The following is a 22594-nucleotide window of genomic DNA, read 5'->3' as shown; positions in this document are numbered from 1 at the left end:
TTTCTTTCTTCTTTAATACTGATAATGCAAAGTCAAGAACTGTTTCAGTTATTAAACACTTACAGAATGCTTCTGATTCTAGTTTTCTATATCAGTTTCAAGTAATCCACAAACCAAGACACCCTTTCTTCATACGACAACCTAGCTTTTATTCTGCCCAGCAGAGCTCAGGCTGATTTTTATGTACTACTGTAAGACATTTTTTCCTCCACTTTATGAAGAGAAACCAGTGAAAAGTCCTGTGCATCATTAAAAGCTTGTGTTCCTCACTTTCACACATCTTCCTACCCTCCTCCAACCAAGACAGCTCTGAAGCAGTATTTCAGCTATAGTTACAGAGAAGTGTTATATAGCTATTAAAAGGCAGAATTCTAGCCAAAGTACACTGTGTAGCATTTGCAGACTGGCATCAAGAGTCTAGACAGCTTTTCTTAGAGAAGAGACTTCTCCAATCTTCTTGACGATGGACAAAGTTATAAGTGATGGGGTTCACACTCCTCCTTGTTAGAACAAGAGGCCAACAGAAATTGAATCAATTAAGCAGTGAGAAACTAATGAAACTCCCCACAAGGTGATGTAAAACTCCATTTCTCCAACACTGAAAGATCAAATCATCTAACTCCTCAGGATGATAGTGAAAAGGGGCAAAGACTGAGAAAGCTGAACCTTACTTACATTATGAAACACTGTATTAGATGAGCAACACTGCAACAGTTTCCAAATCATCAAAAAGATCTTTTCAATACTTTAATTTCTTTTAACTGAATCTAAAGCTTTTATGAAGCAACAGCACAGAACTAGATCAACATAACTGAGGATATCTCAACAGCTTCAGAATACGAACAATTGAGATTGGTGACTAAAGTCAGAGATGGTTTTTTTTGTGTTTTTTTTTTTCTTTGTTTTGTTTTGTTTTTCTTTTTCCCCTGGGGCTAGAGGAGGTTATTTAATATTTTGAGATTTATAAATCTTTCATACCCATTGTCCAGCTAGAGAAGACTTTATTTACAGTTTATTTATTTTAACTTTACCACAATGAATTTAGTAACAGTACTTACTGAAGTAATTAAAGAAAAGCATCATGGCCCATGAAGAAATGACATTTTAGGAAAAATACTCCATAAGGTATATTTTTTTTCTGCAGTCATCTACCTCAGAAATATCTCATTTATCTTCATTTTTTGCATATGCTATTGAACAGTTCCCCAAAACAGAGTAAAAAATGCAATATAATAATGAGTGATTTTCTCCTTTATATTTCTGATGAACTTACACATAAAGCAATTGGACATTATTCATCACTATAGCCACAGTTTTCCTAGCTCCACCCTGCTGTAAGCTAAGACAGTTAAGGAGGATAGGATTGTGTTCTACTTTTGAAAAGCAAAATCATAACAGATTCAGTTTTATTTATCTTCTTCAGGAAGGATTGGTAGTTAAAATATTTTTAAGAGAACTGCATTTTGAAGAATACTGAAATATAGGTCAAAGTGCTTCTCAGATCTCCAGATTATTTCCTTAAATGGAAAACAAATCTCTAGTCCAGTTTCATAAACTCCATAATTCATTTTGCAGATTTGGACTTCTGAAACTCTGGAATGTTGAAGTAAGTTCATCAAGTCTTCAAGTCTCACAGCCAAGCAGCACTTTAACCAATCTTATCTCCAGGAATCAGGACGGTTCTCTTCTTATGAAGTTCAAGAGTAAATAAAAGGCAAGTACGTTTTCTTGACCTCAACTGAGAGAGAAATATTAGCTCTATGTACTATCTCTGGTTAGAAATGTATGTACATACAGACCGTACATACATACAGACTAGTTCAGAAGGTTTACAGCCTTCAGTTTTATAGTAGGTTCCTATCAGTCACAAGAAGAATCTCCTCAGGTCACCTAGACCCCAAGTTAGTATCCTCAAGCACATCACAAATATGGGTCTTCTTCAAAACCTCCATAACCAAATCATTTCAGTGAAGACCACCAGCTACATATTCTCATGTTGAGGTGTGGGTACCACTTCACAGTGAATTCTGTTAACAATGTCTGTTATCTTGTTGGGCTGATGATATCAGCAAATGATGAGATTTCTTCTGCCCAAGGGGGTTAGAAAATATCTATTCCATTGAACTTTAAAAGGAAGGTCTGTCAAAGGGCAAGTCCCTAGGGCAGAGAGACTGGATGGCAATAACATCCAGTGTCAGCTTACTGGGACAAGGATATGACCTAACTCCAAATCAGTAGAGGGCAGGTGGTTAGATCAAATTCTTCCCCATTACCAATTCACTGGAAATAAGCTCCATAAAAACTGCTCCTCCCAGAGTACATCATACAAAATCTAATTGTAACAAATACCGATCAGATTGACAACACAGCTGCAGTTGCTTCAATATCCAATTAGATAAGGTCCCTAGGTGCTGCCCTTAGGAATCTCAACAATGTCTTAATGTCTCCAAAATAAAAACCCAACTACTGGTGCAGTTGGCCCATCCAAAAGATGACTTACTGAAGTCATACACAAACAATGGTGTGCAAGAGGGAACATTTAAAGCAGTCTGTATTTCCTTTAAATACACTATCAAAGCATAACTTATTTCTGTATTGCTTTGTGACAAGTGGTCACTCCAAGGTTATGGAGCAGATGAAAAATAAAATATAAAAAATAAAACCACCCAGAAGCTACGATGCCAATTAGCACCCTGTCCTATTATCTTCAACACTTACCTTTAACTACCGGTACATTCAAGCAAGCATTTCTTCAAACTATCAGCAGTCATGGACTTTTAATGAAAGTCCAATTGGCTGCCCCTCTCAAATTAGAGACTACATAACCAGCTACATGAAATTTATGTTCTATCTTTTCCCAATATCAAACTCTTCAGGAAATGTCTCAAGAGAAGACATATTAACATCTGCATTTAGCTAAGTGCAAATCTTTGTGCAATCTAACAGTACTTCCAGAGAGATTTTTGTCAGCAATAATGTAATCCAATTATTTATTTTATAAATTTTAAACAACTGGATTCTAATCTCTGCTGTATTGCAAGCCACAAGCTCAGATGCTTATATAATTTACTGTCAAGTCAGAATTTATATCACACACTAATTGATTTGTGGTAGCTGTGAGAATGTTCTTAGCTGATAACCAGCACAAGCTAGTTAGAGCTGGTTTAATCCTCTTTCACTGTCAGTAACATGCACTTTCTATTTTAGCAAAGACGAAACCAACTCAATGTAAATCTTGCGTGCTGTAGGCTAAACTCGTGCACACCGACGGTTATCACGGATCAGCAGAGGGGCACTTGCTTATTGCTTCGTACTACTTTGCTTGAATGTTTAGGGCCATGTTCACTTCACTTAGGGCCATTCACTTATCTTTGCATCTGTTTCCTCATTAACAGATTAAATATAATCCTTCCTTTCACTTGTCAGTCAGTTGATTGTTCTCAGCATTCACAAGGGCTTTGAATTATTATTATGCATATTGCTGAATTACTATACATACTCTTGAATAAATACAATAGTATTTACCAGTCAGTTGTTCCATAGTACTAAAAAGAAAAAAGTTGCAAATTCCAGGCAAGTTTGTAGAATATGAAAGCCACTTAAAATAATTGACATAAATCAATTTTCAGGACTCCATGAAAATCAGACGATTATAATAAGTGCAAATCTTCACCAAGCTTTCAAAACCAAGGAAAACAAGACAGTCAATGAGTATTAGCTGACAATGGATGTTGTTAAATTTAAGAAAATAAACATTTGGATATCACAATCTAATAATATTTGGTTTATTCATGATGTTGCTATTCTTCACAAAAATCTAGTGTGCTTCTGTCCATCTACTCCAAGAAAAAAAAACGCATACACTGAAAGGATTTAAAATGGAGGTTTCATCATGGAAAGATGTGGTGGTTTAATACTGTTAGGTAGCTAAGCACCACCAGGCCACTCTCTCACCACCGTTATTCAGATGGACAGGGGAAGAAAATATAACAGAAAAAGCTCATGGGTTGAGATAAGGACAGGGAGATAACTCACCAATTACCATCACAGGCAAAACAGACTCAAGGTAAGGAAGATTAATGTAATTTATTGCCAATTAATAAAGGACTAGAGCAGTGAGAACTAAAAACACCTTCCCACCTTCGAACACTTCTCTACGTCCTCCCCCTGCCTGGCACAGAGGAATGGGGAATGGGAGCTGCGGTCAGTCCCTGACGCTTCATCTCCACCGCTCCTTCATGGTCACTCCCTGCCCCTGCTCCACGCAGGGTCCCTCCCACAGGATGCCGTCCTTCCCGAACTGAGCCTGCGGGGGCTGCCCACAGGCAGCAGCTCTTCAAGAACAGCTCCCACATGGCTCCGTACCACGGGGTCCATCCATCCCCCAGGAGCAAACTGCTCCAGCACGGGTCCCCCCCGGGTGGGCGGCAGCTCCCCCCAGACCCCCTGCTCCTGCGTGGGCTCCTCTCCACGGGCTGCAGCTCCGGCCCGGGGCCTGCTCCTGCGGGGGCTCTCCATGGGCCGCAGCCTCCTCCAGGCCACATCCACCTGCTCCACCGGGGGCTCCTCCACGGGGGGGCTGCAGCGTGGAGATCTGCTCCGTGTGGGACCCATGGGTGCAGGGGGACAGCCTGCTCCACCAGGGGCCTCTCCACCGGCCGCAGGGGACTTCTGCTGCGTGCCTGGAGCACCTCCTGCCCTCCTGCTGCACTGCCCTTGGGGGCTGCAGGCCTGGCTCTCACTCCTCGCTCTCTCCCAGCTGCTGTTGTACAGCAGTTTTTGTTTTTTCCCTCCCTTAACCCAGCTCTCTCAGAGGCCCACCTGGAGTCGCTCGCTGGCTCAGCTCTGGCCAGCAGCAGGTCCCTTTTGGAGCAGCTGGAGCTGGCTCTGCTCTGACATGGGGCAGCTGCTGGGCTCTGCTCACAGAGGTCACCCCTGCAAACCCTCCTGCCACCAAAACTTTGCCATGTAAACGCAATACAAAAGATCACAAAGAAGACTGTAAATTTTCAACCTCAGACAATGGAATTCCTTGCTTTCGTTACTAGTTGATACAGACCATTTCAAAGAGTCAAATTTCACCTCATTTTTATCCAGATTTCAATTATAGATTTATTATTTTAATTATTTTAAATGATTTTAATTTATTAAACTATTTATTATTAATTATTTTAATTTGGTATGCAGATTAATATGGTTGGCCTTGTTTTCATCAGCTGTCCACTTCAACCTTACCCTGTGTGTTCCTATGATAGCCATTAGCAACAGATGAGGGGAAAAGTCAATTAAATGTACAAGTATGTAGAAGAGCAAAGGTTGACTAACTCTTCCAGTAGAGGGAGATGTTCTTCTAAAGTTTATCAGCAATTAAAAGTGCTAAGCAATTTACCCCTGTATCTTTTTAACAAAATCAACTTCATAAGAGGAATGGGTACATGTGCCTTAGTAGTGGTGTTCTACAGAAGACAGCTTCATGAAAATAATAAAAAAAGCAAGTCATAGCAAATATCCACAAAAGAAAAACAAACTGATGATTGCGCAAGCTGTGCTGATAGCCACCAAAAAGACCCTTTTATTTTTCAAAATTAAACTCTCTCCAACAGCAATGTTTTCTCACCCACAACAATAAATTTTAGATGCAGATTAATTAAAATTAATTTTTAGATGCCGATGGTACTATAAATCACGTGGAGCAGTAAGAAAAAAGGGATTACATGTTTCAGTTTAGCAATTAATAACTAAATACTTAAATTAAAAAATAAAAATAAACTATGTTGCCTGAAACTCTTCCTACATCTCAAAATAAAGTTTGAGTTGTATCTTCCTCCTTTCCAAACTTGTTTTTAAAAGTGTAATGTCAGAAGTAATACTCTCTTGCATCACACTGTAATTATTTCCTCCTCCTTAAGGAGTTTTCTCTTACAAACCTTCCTGAAAATCAGGCACGTTCCTGAGCAGTGCAGGTTAACATCCATTTTCTTTGATGGCAGCTCACTGTACATTATGTTGCAGTCCACCACTCTTCCAGTTGTGCCAGTGCAACTGAGGATGATGACATAAATCAGATCTCTGAAATTATCTGAGTAAAAATAGAATATGTCACTCTTGCCATCCTCCCAAAAATGTTATCTTTTCACTCAGATTATTTCTATGGTCACCTTTAATAAAAGAGCTGAAGGTGCAGTGAACTGGGACGACATGTTGAGGAACTACTTAATCTGGTTTTGTCACCATAGAAATGGCTGTGGAATTACACCACTGGGCATTTTCAACTTAAAAGAGAATAACTTTTGAAGCAATCATGGTGAGAGTAGAAATTCCATCTATTTAAAAAGCACTAGATTTATTACCCATATATTTAGATGTCTATATGTCCAAATCATTCCTCAAGACTCTCTTTACTGTATGTAGCAAAATCAATGCCCAAGTAGGTATAAACTAGGTCTCTAAATCAACTGCCCAGAGTGAAATGAATATGAGATGACGTGCCTATTTCGACTAGATGAACAATTCAGATACATGCATGTACAGTAGATAATATAAATTTGATAATTTGATGAGCTGCTTCTTCCCTAGTCCATCTAAGCGGAGGTTGGTTAAATAAAGCCTCTTTTTTTTTTTTTCTCTTCCATAGTATTTTTCATTGGTACAACAAAAACAACTTTGTAAAGAATGATTATTATTTTATGCACAGGAAAATGTGGTACTAGTAGGTTACCCAAAGTCAGTCAGAAGCCTATGTCAGAATAAGAAACAAAATGCAAACAGTCCAGATTTCCAGCTGCTAGTCATGCTAACTGAACAGAAATCAGTAAAGAATGATTATTATTTTATGCACAGGAAAATATGGTACTAGTAGGATACCCAAAGTCAGTCAGAAGCCTATGTCAGAATAAGAAAATGCAAACAGTCCAGATTTCCAGCTGCTAGTCATGCTAACTGAACAGAAATCAGTAAGGATGCAACTCATTTCCCACATTTAAAATTGTGTGTCAGTAAAACAGCCCACTTCGTGCCTGCACTGTCTACAAAAGTTTTGGATACTACCACTCTGAAAAGATTTGCTGCTTTACTTTCACACCAATGAGAGAAGACTTACCTGCAAGTACAACTCTAAGCCTTGCCGCCTCTGCTCCAGGACCTTTGGGACCCAGTTCCTCACATGCTTTGAAGGGATCTCTGGAGTCCTTATGAACTTCTTGAGCTGAACAAAAAGAAATTCAGACAAAAAGGAAGGATAATAGTGACCCTTTAAAGTACACACATTTATGTTAGATATGAGAGAGTACTAGTAAAATAACCATAAACAAAGGAAAGTAGCATGGCAACTAAGTGTCTCATCATCAACTCACTGAAATAACAATTGACTTTTTAAAAACTCTTCACACCTATAGGCTGCAGGGTAAAAATCTCTATGCCCAGCCCTTCTCAGTGAACAGAAACTCTACCAATTTTTTGTCACTAATAAAGCACTAACTAGTACAACAAAAGAGCAGCAACTACATGAGAATACTTGAAATGAGGATCCATGTCACCCTTGATTACATACCCCAGCCAGTCAGCTGAGCAGTGTACAAGAGGGGGCTCAATGATAACTAAAGCAAAGCAGTGGCAATCTCAAACTCCCAATGACTGACTGACAAATCTGAGCCTCAGGAAACCATGCAAGACGTCCAGAAACCATGGAGCAAGGGGTTAACCTAGCTCACAGCCCCACTGCAGTTACAACTGAGGAGGATGTGCTTCTAAAGCACCGAAGAGATGGATTCAGTACCCAGCTCAGCCTTAAACACCCAACGTTAGCCCCACACAACAGTAGAGACGCAAGGAAAGACATCAGGAGACACAACATAAGCCTCTCTTGTGCTTCGTTTCCCCATTAGTTACCCTGGCATGACACCTTACAACATCACTGCAACATACACAGGTTTGCCTTGCTATGTATGATGACAAAACACCACAATAATTTCTAACTCTAGATTTAGGCATTTATGAACAGGTGGGAGAAGTAAAAGGAGCATAGAACCATTTTTCTGGAATCAAGAGAGCAAATTATCTGTGCCCTCAAATTGTACAAACTGATTGACAGCTGTGTTTAATACCTTATACAAAGAAACGGCAAAACTGCCACTGAACAGATTTTCAAGAGAGCTCCATAACTGTTCCTCTGAAGATTCCCATAGGAAATCTTTTATAGATATATACATACACATGTCTGTCTGTATGCATACACAAGTGCATACAGATAGACACGAATAATCTATTCTGATAGCACTAATAATTACCTTTCTGGAGCAATGTGTTGTTTTTTTTTCAAAACCAACCAATATTAACATTTTCTTCAAAACTACAGACCAAAACCAATAACTGCAATAGGCACCACTGCATTTTAATAGAAGGTGACATTAGACATTCTTTCTGTTGGATATTGCCTCTGAGTAAATCTGAGGCAAGGAATGCAAGGAAAGAAACTCAAAATTGACTTTGACATGCATACCCATGGGAGACTGAAAATTTACATTTCATCTTTGAGCTTGCTGAGATGTCACTATAGGAAAAAGCAGTGCCAACATATCAACGTCCCTACAATCACAAGTAACGAAGCTCCAGCACAGAAACCTCAATTGCTCTGGAAACACTCTGCAACTTCCTGGTTTCTTAACAGTGCTGGATTACAATTAAACATGAAATGAAAAAGAAACCCTGCCCAAACCCATGTACTTTTACTGACTGATCTTAAAGGCAAAATATAAAACCTGATTTTTTCCTCTAAATTGTTCAAGAGTGTTGAAGAAGCTATGATCACAGCTGGGGCAAACTCTGATAGCACTTGCAGATGAGTAACAAATGAGGAGAATGCTCCAGATGAGGAGAGACAAATAGGAAACAGTACAAGATTCCACTAAAGCTTAGATGCTTACAAGATAAATACACTGTGGCTGGTATCTCAGCTAGTGATTAACAATCCATTTGTGCTCTGTGCTCGCGTTACATGCAGCATCCAATAAACAATTGCTAAAATGTGAAAGCACGGGTACACTGTGTAGGTATAAAGTACATGCTATACAGATGTACAAAGGATAAATGATAAACCCACTCTGTTATGCTTAGAATAATCCATTAACGTATTGTAACAAATAATGATTACTATGACAAAGAATATTAAGCACATCTGTCTATATATTAGTTATGTTGCTTCAGACCTGACCCCTACAAAAGTAATATTTATTTGAGGACAATTAGTGTCCGTAATACCTTCCTGTTCACAACACTGGCCTTGTGCTGATTTCACATACTGTAGTCCCAATTTACCTCAAGACTAAAAGATGTCTCAGATAATCAATTAAAGAATTATTTGTCCAAGTATGAAAAGTCAACTATTCTAGAATTATACACAATTTGCAAAAGTGGATGCGTAGAACTTAAGATCTTTGCAGATTTCACTGCAGTAGTTGTAACATTGTAAATTCCTAACATTTTCATACTAAAAAAGAACTAGCAAGGATTTTAAGAAAAAAGAGAATAAAAAGGAAACAGGGAATAAATATGAGAATATAGTTGTATTTTTAATGTTATATGGGCAGAAAGATTTTAATTCTTTCTAAAAATCTCTTGATATGAAAATAACAAAACGTTTGTTCAGACTTCAAGTCAATTCTTTAATGTGAATGGTGAGTAGCCTGAAAGGCCTAGCTTGTCATTCATACTCTGGTCAAATTATAATGGTCAATGCGAACGATTTCAAAAAAGCCAAAAGTAGTTCAAGTTTACCATCAAAGAAATAATTTGTACTCCTGGTGTATCATAGCAGGCTTGAAAAGATTTTAATTTTTTTATAATTTTTCATTTTTTTTATTTTTTCATAATTTTTTCCATTACAGCCAGATTGCACAGGAAGTGGGGCTTCACTATTTTTACAAAATAATAATAATAAAAATATTAATAATAATAATAACAGAATCAAAACATTAATTGGTATTTTGCTGAATGAATGACTTATCTTGTGAAGCAAAGGAGTCCTTCCTCCTCATGATTCTAGTGCAGCATGTCGTTCTCAGGATGAGAATCTGCCCCCTTAAGCACCTATTCCCATTTTCTACCCTGGCTGTTCCCAACAGGAGCTTCATATCTACTGCTCACTACAGACATCTTCAGCACTAAGGGCACCTTGAATATGCAGTACATTTGAAGATACCTTTCCAATTGTCGTGCACTTACAGCAGTTTAGAGTGGAACTTGCCTTTAAATTAAAGGGGATGAAAAGAACCAAAAATAAAATGCTATTTGTATGCTGAAAGCAAACTGGTAACTCGATGTGTGTGTAAGTAGTCATGGGATGCAAACAAACCGCTCACAAAGAATGAGATACAAGTTCAAAATACTCTTCTTTGTAAAACCTTTTCAAATACACACCCCACACAACTGAAGAAAACCTAAGTGTACTTTCTTAAGAGTTCTGAGATCTTCTGCTTTTTCTAGCACAAAATAGACAGGAAGAAAGGGTGATGTTACATCCATGTAACGTATCGCTAGAGAACACTTTCTCCAGGATTTCTCCAATACTGAAAGCACTGAAGCAGGCTCATAACAGGAGCTGCTCAACTACTCTGTTTATGACAAATTCAAGCACAACTGAAAATATATATATATATGTATATAAATATAAATATTTAAGAAAAGAGGTATGTTGTGCCAAAATATGCTGTGTGCTTTTCATCTGTACAGGAAAAAAATAGGAAAGTCACTATCAAGTTTGCAGAGTAATTTATACAGACAGCAAGCAGATGAGGAGTAGGATGTAACAAACTGAAAGGTGGTGCAAGGTGTCTTGTCTGCATACCTGTTTTACAGGTGTGTTTATTTTGCTGCTATATTTGGATAGAGAGAAAAGGACTATCATGTATGGGTTTTCTGGTGTTCTAAGGATAATTCTCTACAAAGAAAGTTGCTGCAGAGGAATTGGTGTGCAAGGAGACAAAGCTGAGAGTAAGACTCATTCAAGAGAGTGAGGCATTCAAGACATCTGTGTAGAGCAATGAGGGGAAATGTACAAGTAAACCAAGAGACAAACTGAAAATAAACTGTGCAACTCCAGAAATTACAGTGGAATTAGACATCAACTACTGGACACAGTCTACTTGGGTAGATGCATTTTAAGCAAATAAGTCCTGTTTTTCCCCTCTTAATGTTTCCTAGCTTAATTAGTCGTGCAATCTCTACTCAGTCTACACTGTTTTACTTTCAGTTGTAGGATTATTCTTGCATAAAGTAAAGCACACATACTGCAGGACTTGGTGGTAGCACAGTGATTCTGCCACTGTTGCTCATGTAGTATCATATTGAATGGGAACACAAGGGAGAAAATGTGTCAGACACCTCAAAACTATAAACAAGAAAATGCATATTAAAAAGTTGCAGCCAATCACCACAACTGGGGCAAGAAGCAAAGAAATACTAGCACATATCAATTACTTGTGCAGTAAAGCAAAATATATTCTTGCTCCTCAGACTTTTGAGGGCCAACACACAAATGGTTCAATAGTTTCTTTTTGTGGTCTCAAATGGGCTTGCATCCACACACCATATAAAGTTGCCACTTACTCCATTGCCACTGAGAGCTATAAACCAACGAAAGTTCAGTTGACCCAGGTCTTACGAAAGGACTGCATCCCCATGACTAGCAGGCTACCACTTTTCCAGAATTCTCCTTCACAGTAAGTGTCCTCCACAAGGCAGAAAAAATCAGAACTTGCCTTTGAGCAGCACAACTATAATAGAAGCATCCAGTTCAGCCCAGGGAGGAGAAATTGTACCTTCCCTTTAATAGTGATCTAAACAATTTTAAGAACAATTACTGGATACCCACTCTTGAAAGCACTGAGTTCCATTCTACATACTAGTGAGAAGACACAGTAGGCAAGCTTAGCTGATATTTTATAACATATTCACTGTATGAAGAACAACAGAGTGAGACAGTCTATTCAGTCTTTTTCATGCTTAGTTTGCTGATGTATACTAACAGTTTCCTTAGCTCAGCATGTTAACAATTCATTTTATAGATCTAATATAAATTATTCGCATAATAGGATAAAAAACAAAACCATATTCATTTGCTATAGGAATGTGCTATATTTCATGACTTTGCAAGAAAAAAAAATCAGAGAGCATTTTAGCAATACAGCACATAAACAGTAATAAAAACAGAGAGTTAGAAACATCTCAGAAGTGATCAGCCTCCCTCTTTCTCCTCCCTCCCTGGCTTCTAAGAAACAGAGAAGAAACTGAGTAGATTGAGAACTCTTTTCCAGAGACATGAATCACAAGATGTATTTAAGATAAGCCATGAATGTTAACAATTTCAAGTGAGGGGAAACATAACTAAGGCAAAATACAGACACATCTTATAGAGAAAGAGATAATTACCTTTTTATGAAGGGCATGGAATTCGCTATACCTCTTCTCCACAAAATGTTTCCTTCCACTCACTAGCACCTCTATTTTAAAGACCTGAAAAAGTATAAATAATAAAAAGGAAATTAATGTTGTTTGCACAAACAGATCTATGACATGGTTGTGACTGCACATTATGCCCAAAACAGTGGTTCCAAAAACACATGATGACTCAGGAGGTGCAGAAGTACAACAATAATTAAGGGCTTAATTTCATGGCTTAATTTCCTATTAACAAGTTTGTTCATAGATAAAAGACAGTTCAGTTTGGATTTTATACTGTATATTAAAAACTAAATGTTAAAATATTTCCTTTCAGAAATATTTAATGCAATTGGAAATATTAAAAATAAAAAGATGGAAAGAACAACAAGAACAAAATAGAATGAAAGGAAATAACGATTCCTTCTCTTTCCCTGCTACAATACTAACACATATTCAGTAAGAGCCAGGTAACAGAAGCTGTATGTTATACTTGAAATAAGAAATATAATGCAAACATTATACTGTAAGTTAATTGTCTCCTAACCTACAAATTCAGATATAGTCTCAATTGAACTTGTGCTACTATCCATATAACCGGGGGGGGGGGGGGGGGGGGGGGGGGGAGAAGCACATACAAAAAACCATGGCAAATGCTTGTTTTCTTTGTATGATACATGTGACAGCTTTTGTTGCTGCTACTGGAAGGTTGAAAGGCCAGGAGAAGAAGCTCCCTGGATCCACTAATTAGTAGTCACTAACATGACATTTTCTTGATTCTCAGGCCACAAGGTCATTTCTGAGGGCAAGTGATGAGAAATATTTTGAAGTACTCAAGAAAACACGGTCTATTAAATGAAGACAAGATCAGCAGAAAAGCAATACAAAAAAAGTGCCTAGTCTATCCAGGAGGTTTTTGTTGTTGTTTTCAGTTTTGCTCACAAAATGCTGGAAATAATTATTTCCAGGAGAAATTAGAGACAATGTTCAGGACAGATGATTACATCAAGACCCAAGACTTAGGCCAAATGAAAGTACTTTGAAATAAATTTGCAAACAGTGTTTATGCCTGAATGCAGAAAAAAAAAGGGGGGGGGGGGGCTCTGTCACAATATGTCCAGCTAGCATTGATCAGAGCAAACACACAGAAATCATGCTGGATAAACACTTTCTGTTGTCCACTAGAACCTGCCTTTCAAACACAGGTCAAAATGCTATGGTTCTCACTGGCTACCCCAACCACATTAGAAACAGACAGCACTTTATTTAATCCAGACTGAAATGCATCTACCTTTGTTTGAACATGGTATGGATGGGACTGGAGTCATTTCACACCAATGTTTACATTACCAAAATTAGTTCAGATGTTTGTAATCCATCAAAATAACTTGTGCTACATTCTACCTCCTTGAAAAGGACTATTTCTGTGTCCTAATCACTGAAAGCAAATGACCTTATTTGGGTGCATTGATTTTTTTTTCCTTATCTATTAGACTATTTTGGGAGAACAGCTATTGGCTATTTAACAATTTTCCTCTACACGTGAAAAAACTCCAAGGCACCCTTAGGAATACGTTGTAAGTTCAGAGTTGTAAAGAGAATCACATGCAAAGAAAAATCAATGCAAACTTTTTTATTTAGTTCAGACTTAATACCCTAATTACATAAGAAGAAAACGTTATTTACATCTTATATTCTACACACATTGCATGAAAGAAATAGTTCCACAAGGAACAAAATGCTTTCAATTGCACAGGAAATATATTGCATTGTAAGAATTTCAAGGATAATTTGTGGAAAGAATGGATAACAGAATATGAACAGTTAAATAGTCATGATCAAATGCCTAGTTAAGGTGTCACAGTGGTTTTGTATTAACTTGATACTAAAACTCCAGCAATTGTTAGCAACTCATAACACCCAATTACACCTCAGTCAGCTAAGAACCTCAGCACCAATGTTATTTAAGCACTTCCATTGGCTACAGGGCTTGCTGAGCAACCTGAAGTCTAAGAGGCTCCTGCCTCAGCTGTAAGCACTCCCTTGGCAGGTAACTGCCTTGTGAATCACAGTCTGTCTTGTGCAGTCCCACTATGATTTTAGTTACGTGTGTGCAACTTCAGAGAAATGTCATTCCGTCTGGAGACAATAAATCTGTCATTTTATAAAGGAGAATAGTTGGAATATGGGGTAAATGGGAAATAAAAATTCCCTAGCTGGTCTTCTTTTCAAAGCATGTATCTATTTTGTCCTGTGTGTCACCACTGGTTAATGAAATAAAGAAATGGTTTCAAAACAGCAAAAAGTATGCAGCATTTATTCAGCTTCCTTTTATATCTTAGCAGTGTTTCAAGTACTGCTTGCAATATTTTTTGCCAAAAAGAAGACATACATACTTGCTGGTCATTTTCATAGAAGACATGCTTTTTTTACACAATGATGCCACCTTTACAACCTCAAATCTACTAGATTTATACCCTCAATTAAGAGGCTTTAACTTTGCCTCCTAAAGCACACAGCCCTTGGATTCAGCTTTAGCAGCCACCCAAAACTTACAAAGATTGACAGCAGATCTATCATGAATCAAGTTGAAAATTGCTATTTCAAAAAAAAACAACCAACCAAACAAACAAAAAAAACCCCTGCAAATTATGCTTGTAATTTACTCATGGTGGCACCTAAATTTCAGAAATGTAAAGCAATTAGCAATAAATGTATCAAGCAGACAATCCGTAAATGTTTTAATTTAAGATGAATTTAAATACTAAATTGATTTACAAAAAAAATTACAAAGCGCAACTGCAAGTAAGTGAGATACCACATACTGTGCTTAAGAACTTTATATTATTAAATGACTGCATTTAGACTGCATAAATTCCAGGTTTGCCTCCTCACTGTTTACCAGGTTTCAATTCACAAGAGTAAACTAAATGCACAGAATTAAGTTTATGTCGCAATTTCATATAAGGACAAGACAGTGTGCAAGAGGCAGCAAGATACATTAGTTTACAACAGAGAGAGAATCTTTTCATGGATTCAAAATAGCTATAGACAAATCTCACATATTTAATTGAGCAGTTGCAGGCCCTGACAGAAAAACAATGTAAGGAAACGGGTCAACATAGATGAAAGTGCCAAAATAAAGATGGAAGAACTATGGGAAAAAAATGCAACACTGCAAGGAAATTACTTTTCTTGTAAAAATGTCCACGTTCTGTGAACAGATAACTCTGAAAAGACATATGACGTTTTATAAGTGACAGTTCGTTAAATGAAAAATGCAATAATTAATCACTGAATAAGACAAGTAAAATGGTTTTCCCACAGTCAGTGAAATACCAGAAATTACACTGCACTGAAAGATTTGCAGTTCATCCCAACTAGCACACAAAAGTCCATAGACATGAATATACCAATTAGAAAACTTTTTCACAAGTATGCTAAAACAAGAAATGACTCACCTTTCTCGGTTATTCCCACAACAGCTATTAATTATGTTTGCACAAAGCCACAAGATCATTGAAAGTGTTCCTCTAACAGAATTTAACCTACGTAAATGATGTACAGGGTAAGCATTGTTAGGTTAGAAATCAGTATGAATAATGTTGATCTTCTGCTTACCAAAATTGCAGAACTGCCATTAAAATTCATAATTATCAAAACCATGAAGGAAACTCCTGGAGAAGAATTCTTTAGTTTAGTTTAGTTTAGTTTTGTTTTTTTTAATAAGATAGTCAAAACGTTCAGGTCCAACTACAAAACAGATTTAAATATGACTGGGCAGGAGGAGGGGGTGGAACCATTTTGGCTCTCTTCTTTGCTTCCACTTTGTTCCAATGAAATGGAATATATTCAGATACTGGAAACCATTTACTTCATTTCTTATTGGCAGCAAATATGCCTGATTTTGCCATTTTCCTTTATTTATCAGGTTTTGATCATTAACAAACCTCCAAGTGAATGATCCTTTTCCACTGTTTTCATGAAGAATAACTTACATTTCTCCTCTTGGTGCAAAAACTGCAGCACTTGAGCAGTATTACATAATAACTAAAATCTATTTTATAAGAGCAAATAATTGGTATTGCATCACTGTGAATTTCTGAGATAGCTTAAACGGAAGAAAATACGAGCAAATAAACCACACAAGAGCCATTCGTGCCCTCCTCTAAGTCCATAGGTATTCTAAAAACACATAGAGAACTGCATAGAATCAAACTGATACTACTCTCCTTCAGTTTTTATGTATGTTAAATGCTTACATGATATAAATGGCCATCTCTTATAATTTGATGCAAAAATATGCAGTCCTAGTAATTTTGTCTCACAAAAAAAAAAGTCCAAACAAACAAACACTGAAAGATGAGTTTAACAAAAACCAGACAGGAATGAACATGTCCAGGATTAGGGAGGAAAACCAACTAGCATGGCAATACCTCATTTTGGTTTTTCTATTACATAAGAAATACACAGATGATATCTTTACGTTTACTCAAGGAAATCAGATTATCTAAATAGTTTATTGCAAATTAACACTATCATAATGTGTACATATATGGAAAAATTAATTACAAGATATATAAATTTCTGAAAAATTACAGTTGAGAGAGTTTGGGGGTAATCTTCTTTAGGATGAGGAGATAGAAAAACCAGAAGCAGAAAAAGAGAAGTTTACAGAAAACAGATACATTGTCTAATGTTCACTGGGAAAGAAAAACCCAGAAAATTCTAGTACTGCACCTTTCCCTTTCAATACCAAGCTTACCAACACTAATTCTTTTAAATATATTGCTTACAGAAATAACTACATCCCTTTAGATGCTTCAGCATGCTTGACAGACTTTTGTCTGAGGAACAGCTAATGCATTCAAAGTGTCAAGAAACGCAGCCTCAAACCTTTGTCATGGCCATATGGAAGGAATTCCAGGACAAACGAAATGACAGCTACAGTTCATGAAACACTAATAGGATTTCCACATGTTTAATGTTTCATTACTGTTAGACAATGGCACATTTTCTGTCTCAGTTGTGCTATGACTAGAACAAGACCACAGCATATAGTAAAGATCAAAAGATGACTTTAAATCTCTTTCCATCTACTGATCAAGGGCCAACTGATGGTCCTCAGTACCAGTAAGAGCACCTGGACGACAGCCATGACCACAGCTGCATGTTGCTGGAGCAGCAGTTTGGTATCTCAGGGGTGCAAGCACCTCGTGGCAATGCTCCATACTCCCTGAATGCCTCCAGTGCAGGGGCGGAGATGAGGACTGTGTGCAGAGCCAACTCAAACTTCATAGCAGCCTTGATAAAACTGAACCTCGCTACCCCTCAAATGAAAACAAATGAACTTATTCTGACTTCATCCTCAGGAGGGAGGGAGGGGCAGCAAAATCCAACTCTGTGGTGGGTGCTGGGCAACTGTAGGGCATGCAGTCAGGCTGGCATGGGTCACAGAGACCTGAGGACAGGGAAAACTCCCTTTTTCCTCTCCAGCCACAATCCCCCAGCTGTAGTTTTCTTCCTTCCCACATCTACTGTCTAATTTTTGGTTATCCCCTCCACGCTCACTTTTTGAGACTGAAGACTTTATGTGCCTTAGGCAAGTCACTTCCAGACACAACTCCTCCTTCTCCCTGTAGTAACTGCTCCTCCCATCCTAAACAAGCAGCCCATACCCAAGCTCCTGCACTATTTTCCTGTCGGGAAAGGGTCCCCTTCCTGCTGCAGAACTAGGAAACAAGTTGGGAGAGTCAAGAAAGAGCAGAACAGCCCTGAAGAGCTGAGTTTGCTGCTCTCAGTTCTGCTGGTGCCCTAAGGGTGGATGAAGATATCTGTTGGAGGCAGTAAAAGAGAGAATGATCAGATATTAGGAACTGGGAGTAACCAGAGTGCTGGGGAAGGGGGAGTGATGAACAGGGACAGAGCTGAGGGTTTTCTCTCCTTTCAAGAAGTAGCCCTCACATGTGCAGACCATGTTTTCCTGACAGCTACCAGCAGGCAGAAAGCAGCAGCTGATGACTGGCAGTTCATCTGCACAGATGCTGGAAGCACTGGTCCTCACCAGCAGGTGATGGGCCCACAGGTACCTCCCCTCTCTGCTGACCCAGGTAACTGCTCCTTGTGCCCTGCTCCCATCTTCACTGGCACAGCTCGACACAACATAGGTGTTCCACTAACAGGGAAGGGCCCCAAGAGATTCAGAGCCATCACATTTCCAGACAGCAGTCTTATCCCAGGTCTGCTCAAAAGCTGTATTAGACCTACAGACTGCCCCTTTCCTGCACACTGAACACTGTGATGTCTGTTACCTGAAATCAAACTGCTTCAGACCCAATTACAATGTAAAGTATTAGTTACAGCCCAAGAAAGAAGTAACTGGTTTTATAAACTACAGAAATCAAGGCCTGGCATCATAGAGCGCGAGCGACCAGGAGCGCGAGCGACCAGGGCGTGGCACGTCAGAAGGGTGGGCGCGGCAGTTTGCGCGGCAGTTCGCGCAGGCAGGGCAAGGAGGGAGGGCAGAGTGGGCAGAGTTTCCCCCCCGCCCACAAGAACAACACCGTTAACGGCTGTCGACCGCTAGCTAGGCTGCGATGGTCTTCACCAGGCAGAGCGCTCTCTCTAGACAGTCTGTGGCCACCCAGACTGACCGCCTGCTCAACAATACGGCAGTTCAGGTCTCTGGGTGCAGGGACTGTCTGAGCCTGTTGCTGCCATCCGAGGGAGGCAGAGGCACCGTGTGTGTGAGGTGCGAGCAGGTGGATGACCTGGTCCGCCTGGTGGCAGAACTCAAAGAGGAGCTGGAGAGGTTGAGGGCTATTAGGGAGTGTGAGCGGGAGATAGACTGGTGGAGTGACTCCCTGCAGGGCCTGAAGGAGAGGTACCGGGGTGAGACACCCCAAATGGGGATGGACCCCCTGCCCTGTCGCTGTCGGGCAGAGGGAGGCGACCTAGGAGTTGAGGAGGGATGGAGACAGGTCCCTGCTCGACCTTTCAGTCAACGCCCCCCCCTGCTGGCCCCACCTTCCCAGGTGCCCTTATGCAACAGATTTGAGGCCCTGGAGCTTGAGAGACTGGTGGGTGAGGACGAGGTAGAAAATCTACCCAGGAGGATGCCTAGGGCGAGGAAGCCGACTCCACGCCTCAAGACTGCCTCCACCAAGAAAGACAGAAGGGTGATCGTAGTAGGCGACTCCCTTCTCAGGGGAACAGAGGGCCCTGTTTGTCGACCTGACCCTACCCGTAGGGAAGTCTGCTGCCTCCCTGGGGCCAGGGTCAGGGATGTTGCCAGGAAGCTTCCCAACCTGGTTCACCCCTCTGACTACTACCCTCTTTTGATAGTCCAGGCTGGCAGTGATGATATTGAAGAGAGAAGCCTGAAGGCTATCAAATGGGACTTTAGGGGACTGGGACGGTTAGTGGATGGAGCGGGAGTACAGGTGGTGTTTTCATCTATCCCTGCAGTGGCAGGGAGGGGTACCGAGAGGACACGGAAAGCTCACCTGATTAACACGTGGCTCAGAGGCTGGTGCCAACACGGAAATTTTGGGTTTTTTGACCAAGGGGCGCTTTACTCGGCACCCGGCCTGATGGCCGCAAACGGGTCCCTATCTCTAAGGGGAAAATGGATCCTAGCCCAGGAGCTAGCAGAGCTCGTTGAGAGGGCTTTAAACTAGGAAAGAAAGGGGATGGGGCTGAAATTAGGCTTGTTGGAGCTGTGCCAGGGGGAACAATGGCAAAGCTGGGGAAGAAGGCAATGGCCCAACTGAAGTGCATCTACACTAATGCACGCAGCATGGGTAACAAACAGGAGGAGCTGGAAGCCACTGTGCAGCAGGCAGGCTATGACTTGGTTGCCATCACGGAAACGTGGTGGGACCACTCTCATGACTGGAGTGCTGCCATGTCTGGCTATAGGCTCTTCAGAAGGGACAGGCAGCACAGAAGGGGTGGTGGTGTGGCTCTCTATATTAGAGAGTGTTTAGATGTTGAGGAACTTGAGGCTGGGAATGATAAGGCTGAGTCTCTATGGGTTAGGATCAGAGGGAAGGCCAACAAGGCAAGCATCCTGGTGGGGGTCTGTTATAGGCCGCCGAACCAGGATGAGGAGACTGATGAGGAGTTCTACAGGCAGCTGGCAGAAGCCGCGAAATCGTCAGCGCTTGTTCTCGTGGGGGACTTCAACTTCCCAGACATATCCTGGAAGCACAACACAGCCCAGAGAAAGCAGTCTAAGAGGTTTCTGGAGAGCGTGGAAGATAGCTTCCTGACGCAGCTGGTTAGAGAGCCTACCAGGGGAGGTGCCCCGCTAGACCTTCTCTTCACAAACAGTGATGGACTGGTGGGAGATGTGGTGGTCGAGAGCTGTCTCGGGCAGAGTGACCATGAAATGGTTCAGTTCTCTATTCTTGGCGAAGTCAGGAGGGGGACCAGTAAAACCGCTGTCTTGGGCTTCCGGAGGGCTGACTTTGAGCTGTTCAGGACACTGGTTGGCAGAGTCCCTTGGGAGGCAGGCCTGAAGGGCAAAGGAGTCCAGGAAGGCTGGGCACTCCTTAAGAAGGAAATCTTAATGGCTCAGGAGCGGTCTGTCCCCACGTGTCCAAAGACGAGCCGACGTGGAACTAGACCAGCCTGGCTGAGCAGAGAGTTGTGGCTCGAGCTTAGGAGAAAAAGGAGGGTTTATAATCTTTGGAAAAGAGGGCGGGCTACTCAGGAGGACTATAAGGATGTTGCGAGGCTGTGCAGGGACAAAATTAGAAAGGCCAAAGCTCATCTGGAGCTCAATCTGGCTACTGCCATTAAAGATAACAAAAAAACGTTTTTACAAATACATCAACGCAAAAAGGAGGACTAAGGAGAATCTCCATCCTTTACTGGATGCGGGGGGAAACTTAGTTACAAAAGATGAGGAAAAGGCTGAGGTGCTCAATGCTTTCTTTGCCTCAGTCTTTAGCAGCAAGACCGGTTGTTCTCTGGATACCTGGTACCCTGAGCTGGTGGAAGGGGATGGGGAGCAGGACGTGGCCCTCACTATCCATGAGGAAATGGTTGGCGACCTGCTACAACACTTGGATGTACCCAAGTCAATGGGGCCGGATGGGATCCACCCAAGGGTACTGAGCGAACTGGCGGAGGAGCTGGCCAAGCTGCTTTCCATCATTTATCGGCAGTCCTGGCTATCGGGGGAGGTCCCAGTCGACTGGCGGCTAGCAAACGTGACGCCCATCTACAAGAAGGGTCGGAGGGTAGACCCGGGGAACTATAGGCCTGTTAGTTTGACCTCAGTGCCAGGGAAGCTCATGGAGCAGATTATCTTGAGTGTCATCACGCGACACTTTCAGGGCAAGCAGGCGATCAGGCCCAGTCAGCATGGGTTTATGAAAGGCAGGTCCTGCTTGACGAACCTGATCTCCTTCTATGACCAAGTGACGCGCTTGGTGGATGAGGGGAAGGCTGTGGATGTGATCTACCTTGACTTCAGTAAGGCTTTTGACACTGTTTCCCACAACATTCTCCTCAAGAAACTGGCTGCTCGTGGCTTGGACTGGCGTACACTTTGTTGGGTTAAAAACTGGCTGGATGGCCGGGCCCAAAGAGTTGTGGTGAATGGAGCCAAATCCAGTTGGAGGCCGGTTACTAGTGGAGTCCCCCAGGGCTCAGTGCTGGGGCCGGTCCTCTTAATATCTTTATCTTAATATCTTTATCGATGACCTGGATGAGGGGATCGAGTGCACCCTCAGTAAGTTTGCAGATGACACCAAGTTAGGTGCGTGTGTCGATCTGCTCGAGGGAAGGAAGGCTCTGCAGGAGGATCTGGATAGGCTGGACCGATGGGCTGAGGTCAACTGCATGAAGTTCAACAAGGCCAAGTGCCGGGTCCTGCATCTGGGGCGTAACAACCCCAAGCAGCGCTACAGGCTGGGAGATGAGTGGTTGGAAAGCTGCCTGGCCGAGAAGGACCTGGGAGTACTGGTGAATAAGCAGCTGAATATGAGCCAGCAGTGTGCTCAGGTGGCCAAGAAGGTCAACAGCATCCTGGCTTGCATAAGAAGCAGTGTGGCCAGCAGGTCTAAGGAGGTGATTGTCCCCCTGTACTCGGCTCTGGTGAGGCCGCACCTTGAGTACTGTGTTCAGTTTTGGGCCCCTCGCTACAAGAAGG

General features: G+C 41.0%; 1 protein-coding gene across 1 annotated transcript in view; it reads right to left on the bottom strand.

Annotated features, from left to right (window-relative positions):
• The window catches only part of SNX24 (sorting nexin 24), a 106143-nt gene that overhangs the window by 32348 nt on the left and 51201 nt on the right, over nucleotides 1–22594 (bottom strand). Inside the window, exons 2-3 of the mRNA XM_048048772.2 lie at nucleotides 12424–12507; nucleotides 7100–7204 (exon numbers count right to left, since the gene is read on the bottom strand). Of these exons, the coding sequence (XP_047904729.1) occupies nucleotides 7100–7204; nucleotides 12424–12507 (189 nt within the window). The remainder of the gene's footprint in view (nucleotides 1–7099; nucleotides 7205–12423; nucleotides 12508–22594) is intronic.

The sequence above is a fragment of the Anser cygnoides genome, chromosome Z, assembly GCF_040182565.1.
Source record: "Anser cygnoides isolate HZ-2024a breed goose chromosome Z, Taihu_goose_T2T_genome, whole genome shotgun sequence".
In the NCBI taxonomy this organism is placed as follows: Eukaryota; Metazoa; Chordata; class Aves; order Anseriformes; family Anatidae; genus Anser; species Anser cygnoides.
This window is presented reverse-complemented; position numbering and strand designations above follow the sequence as displayed.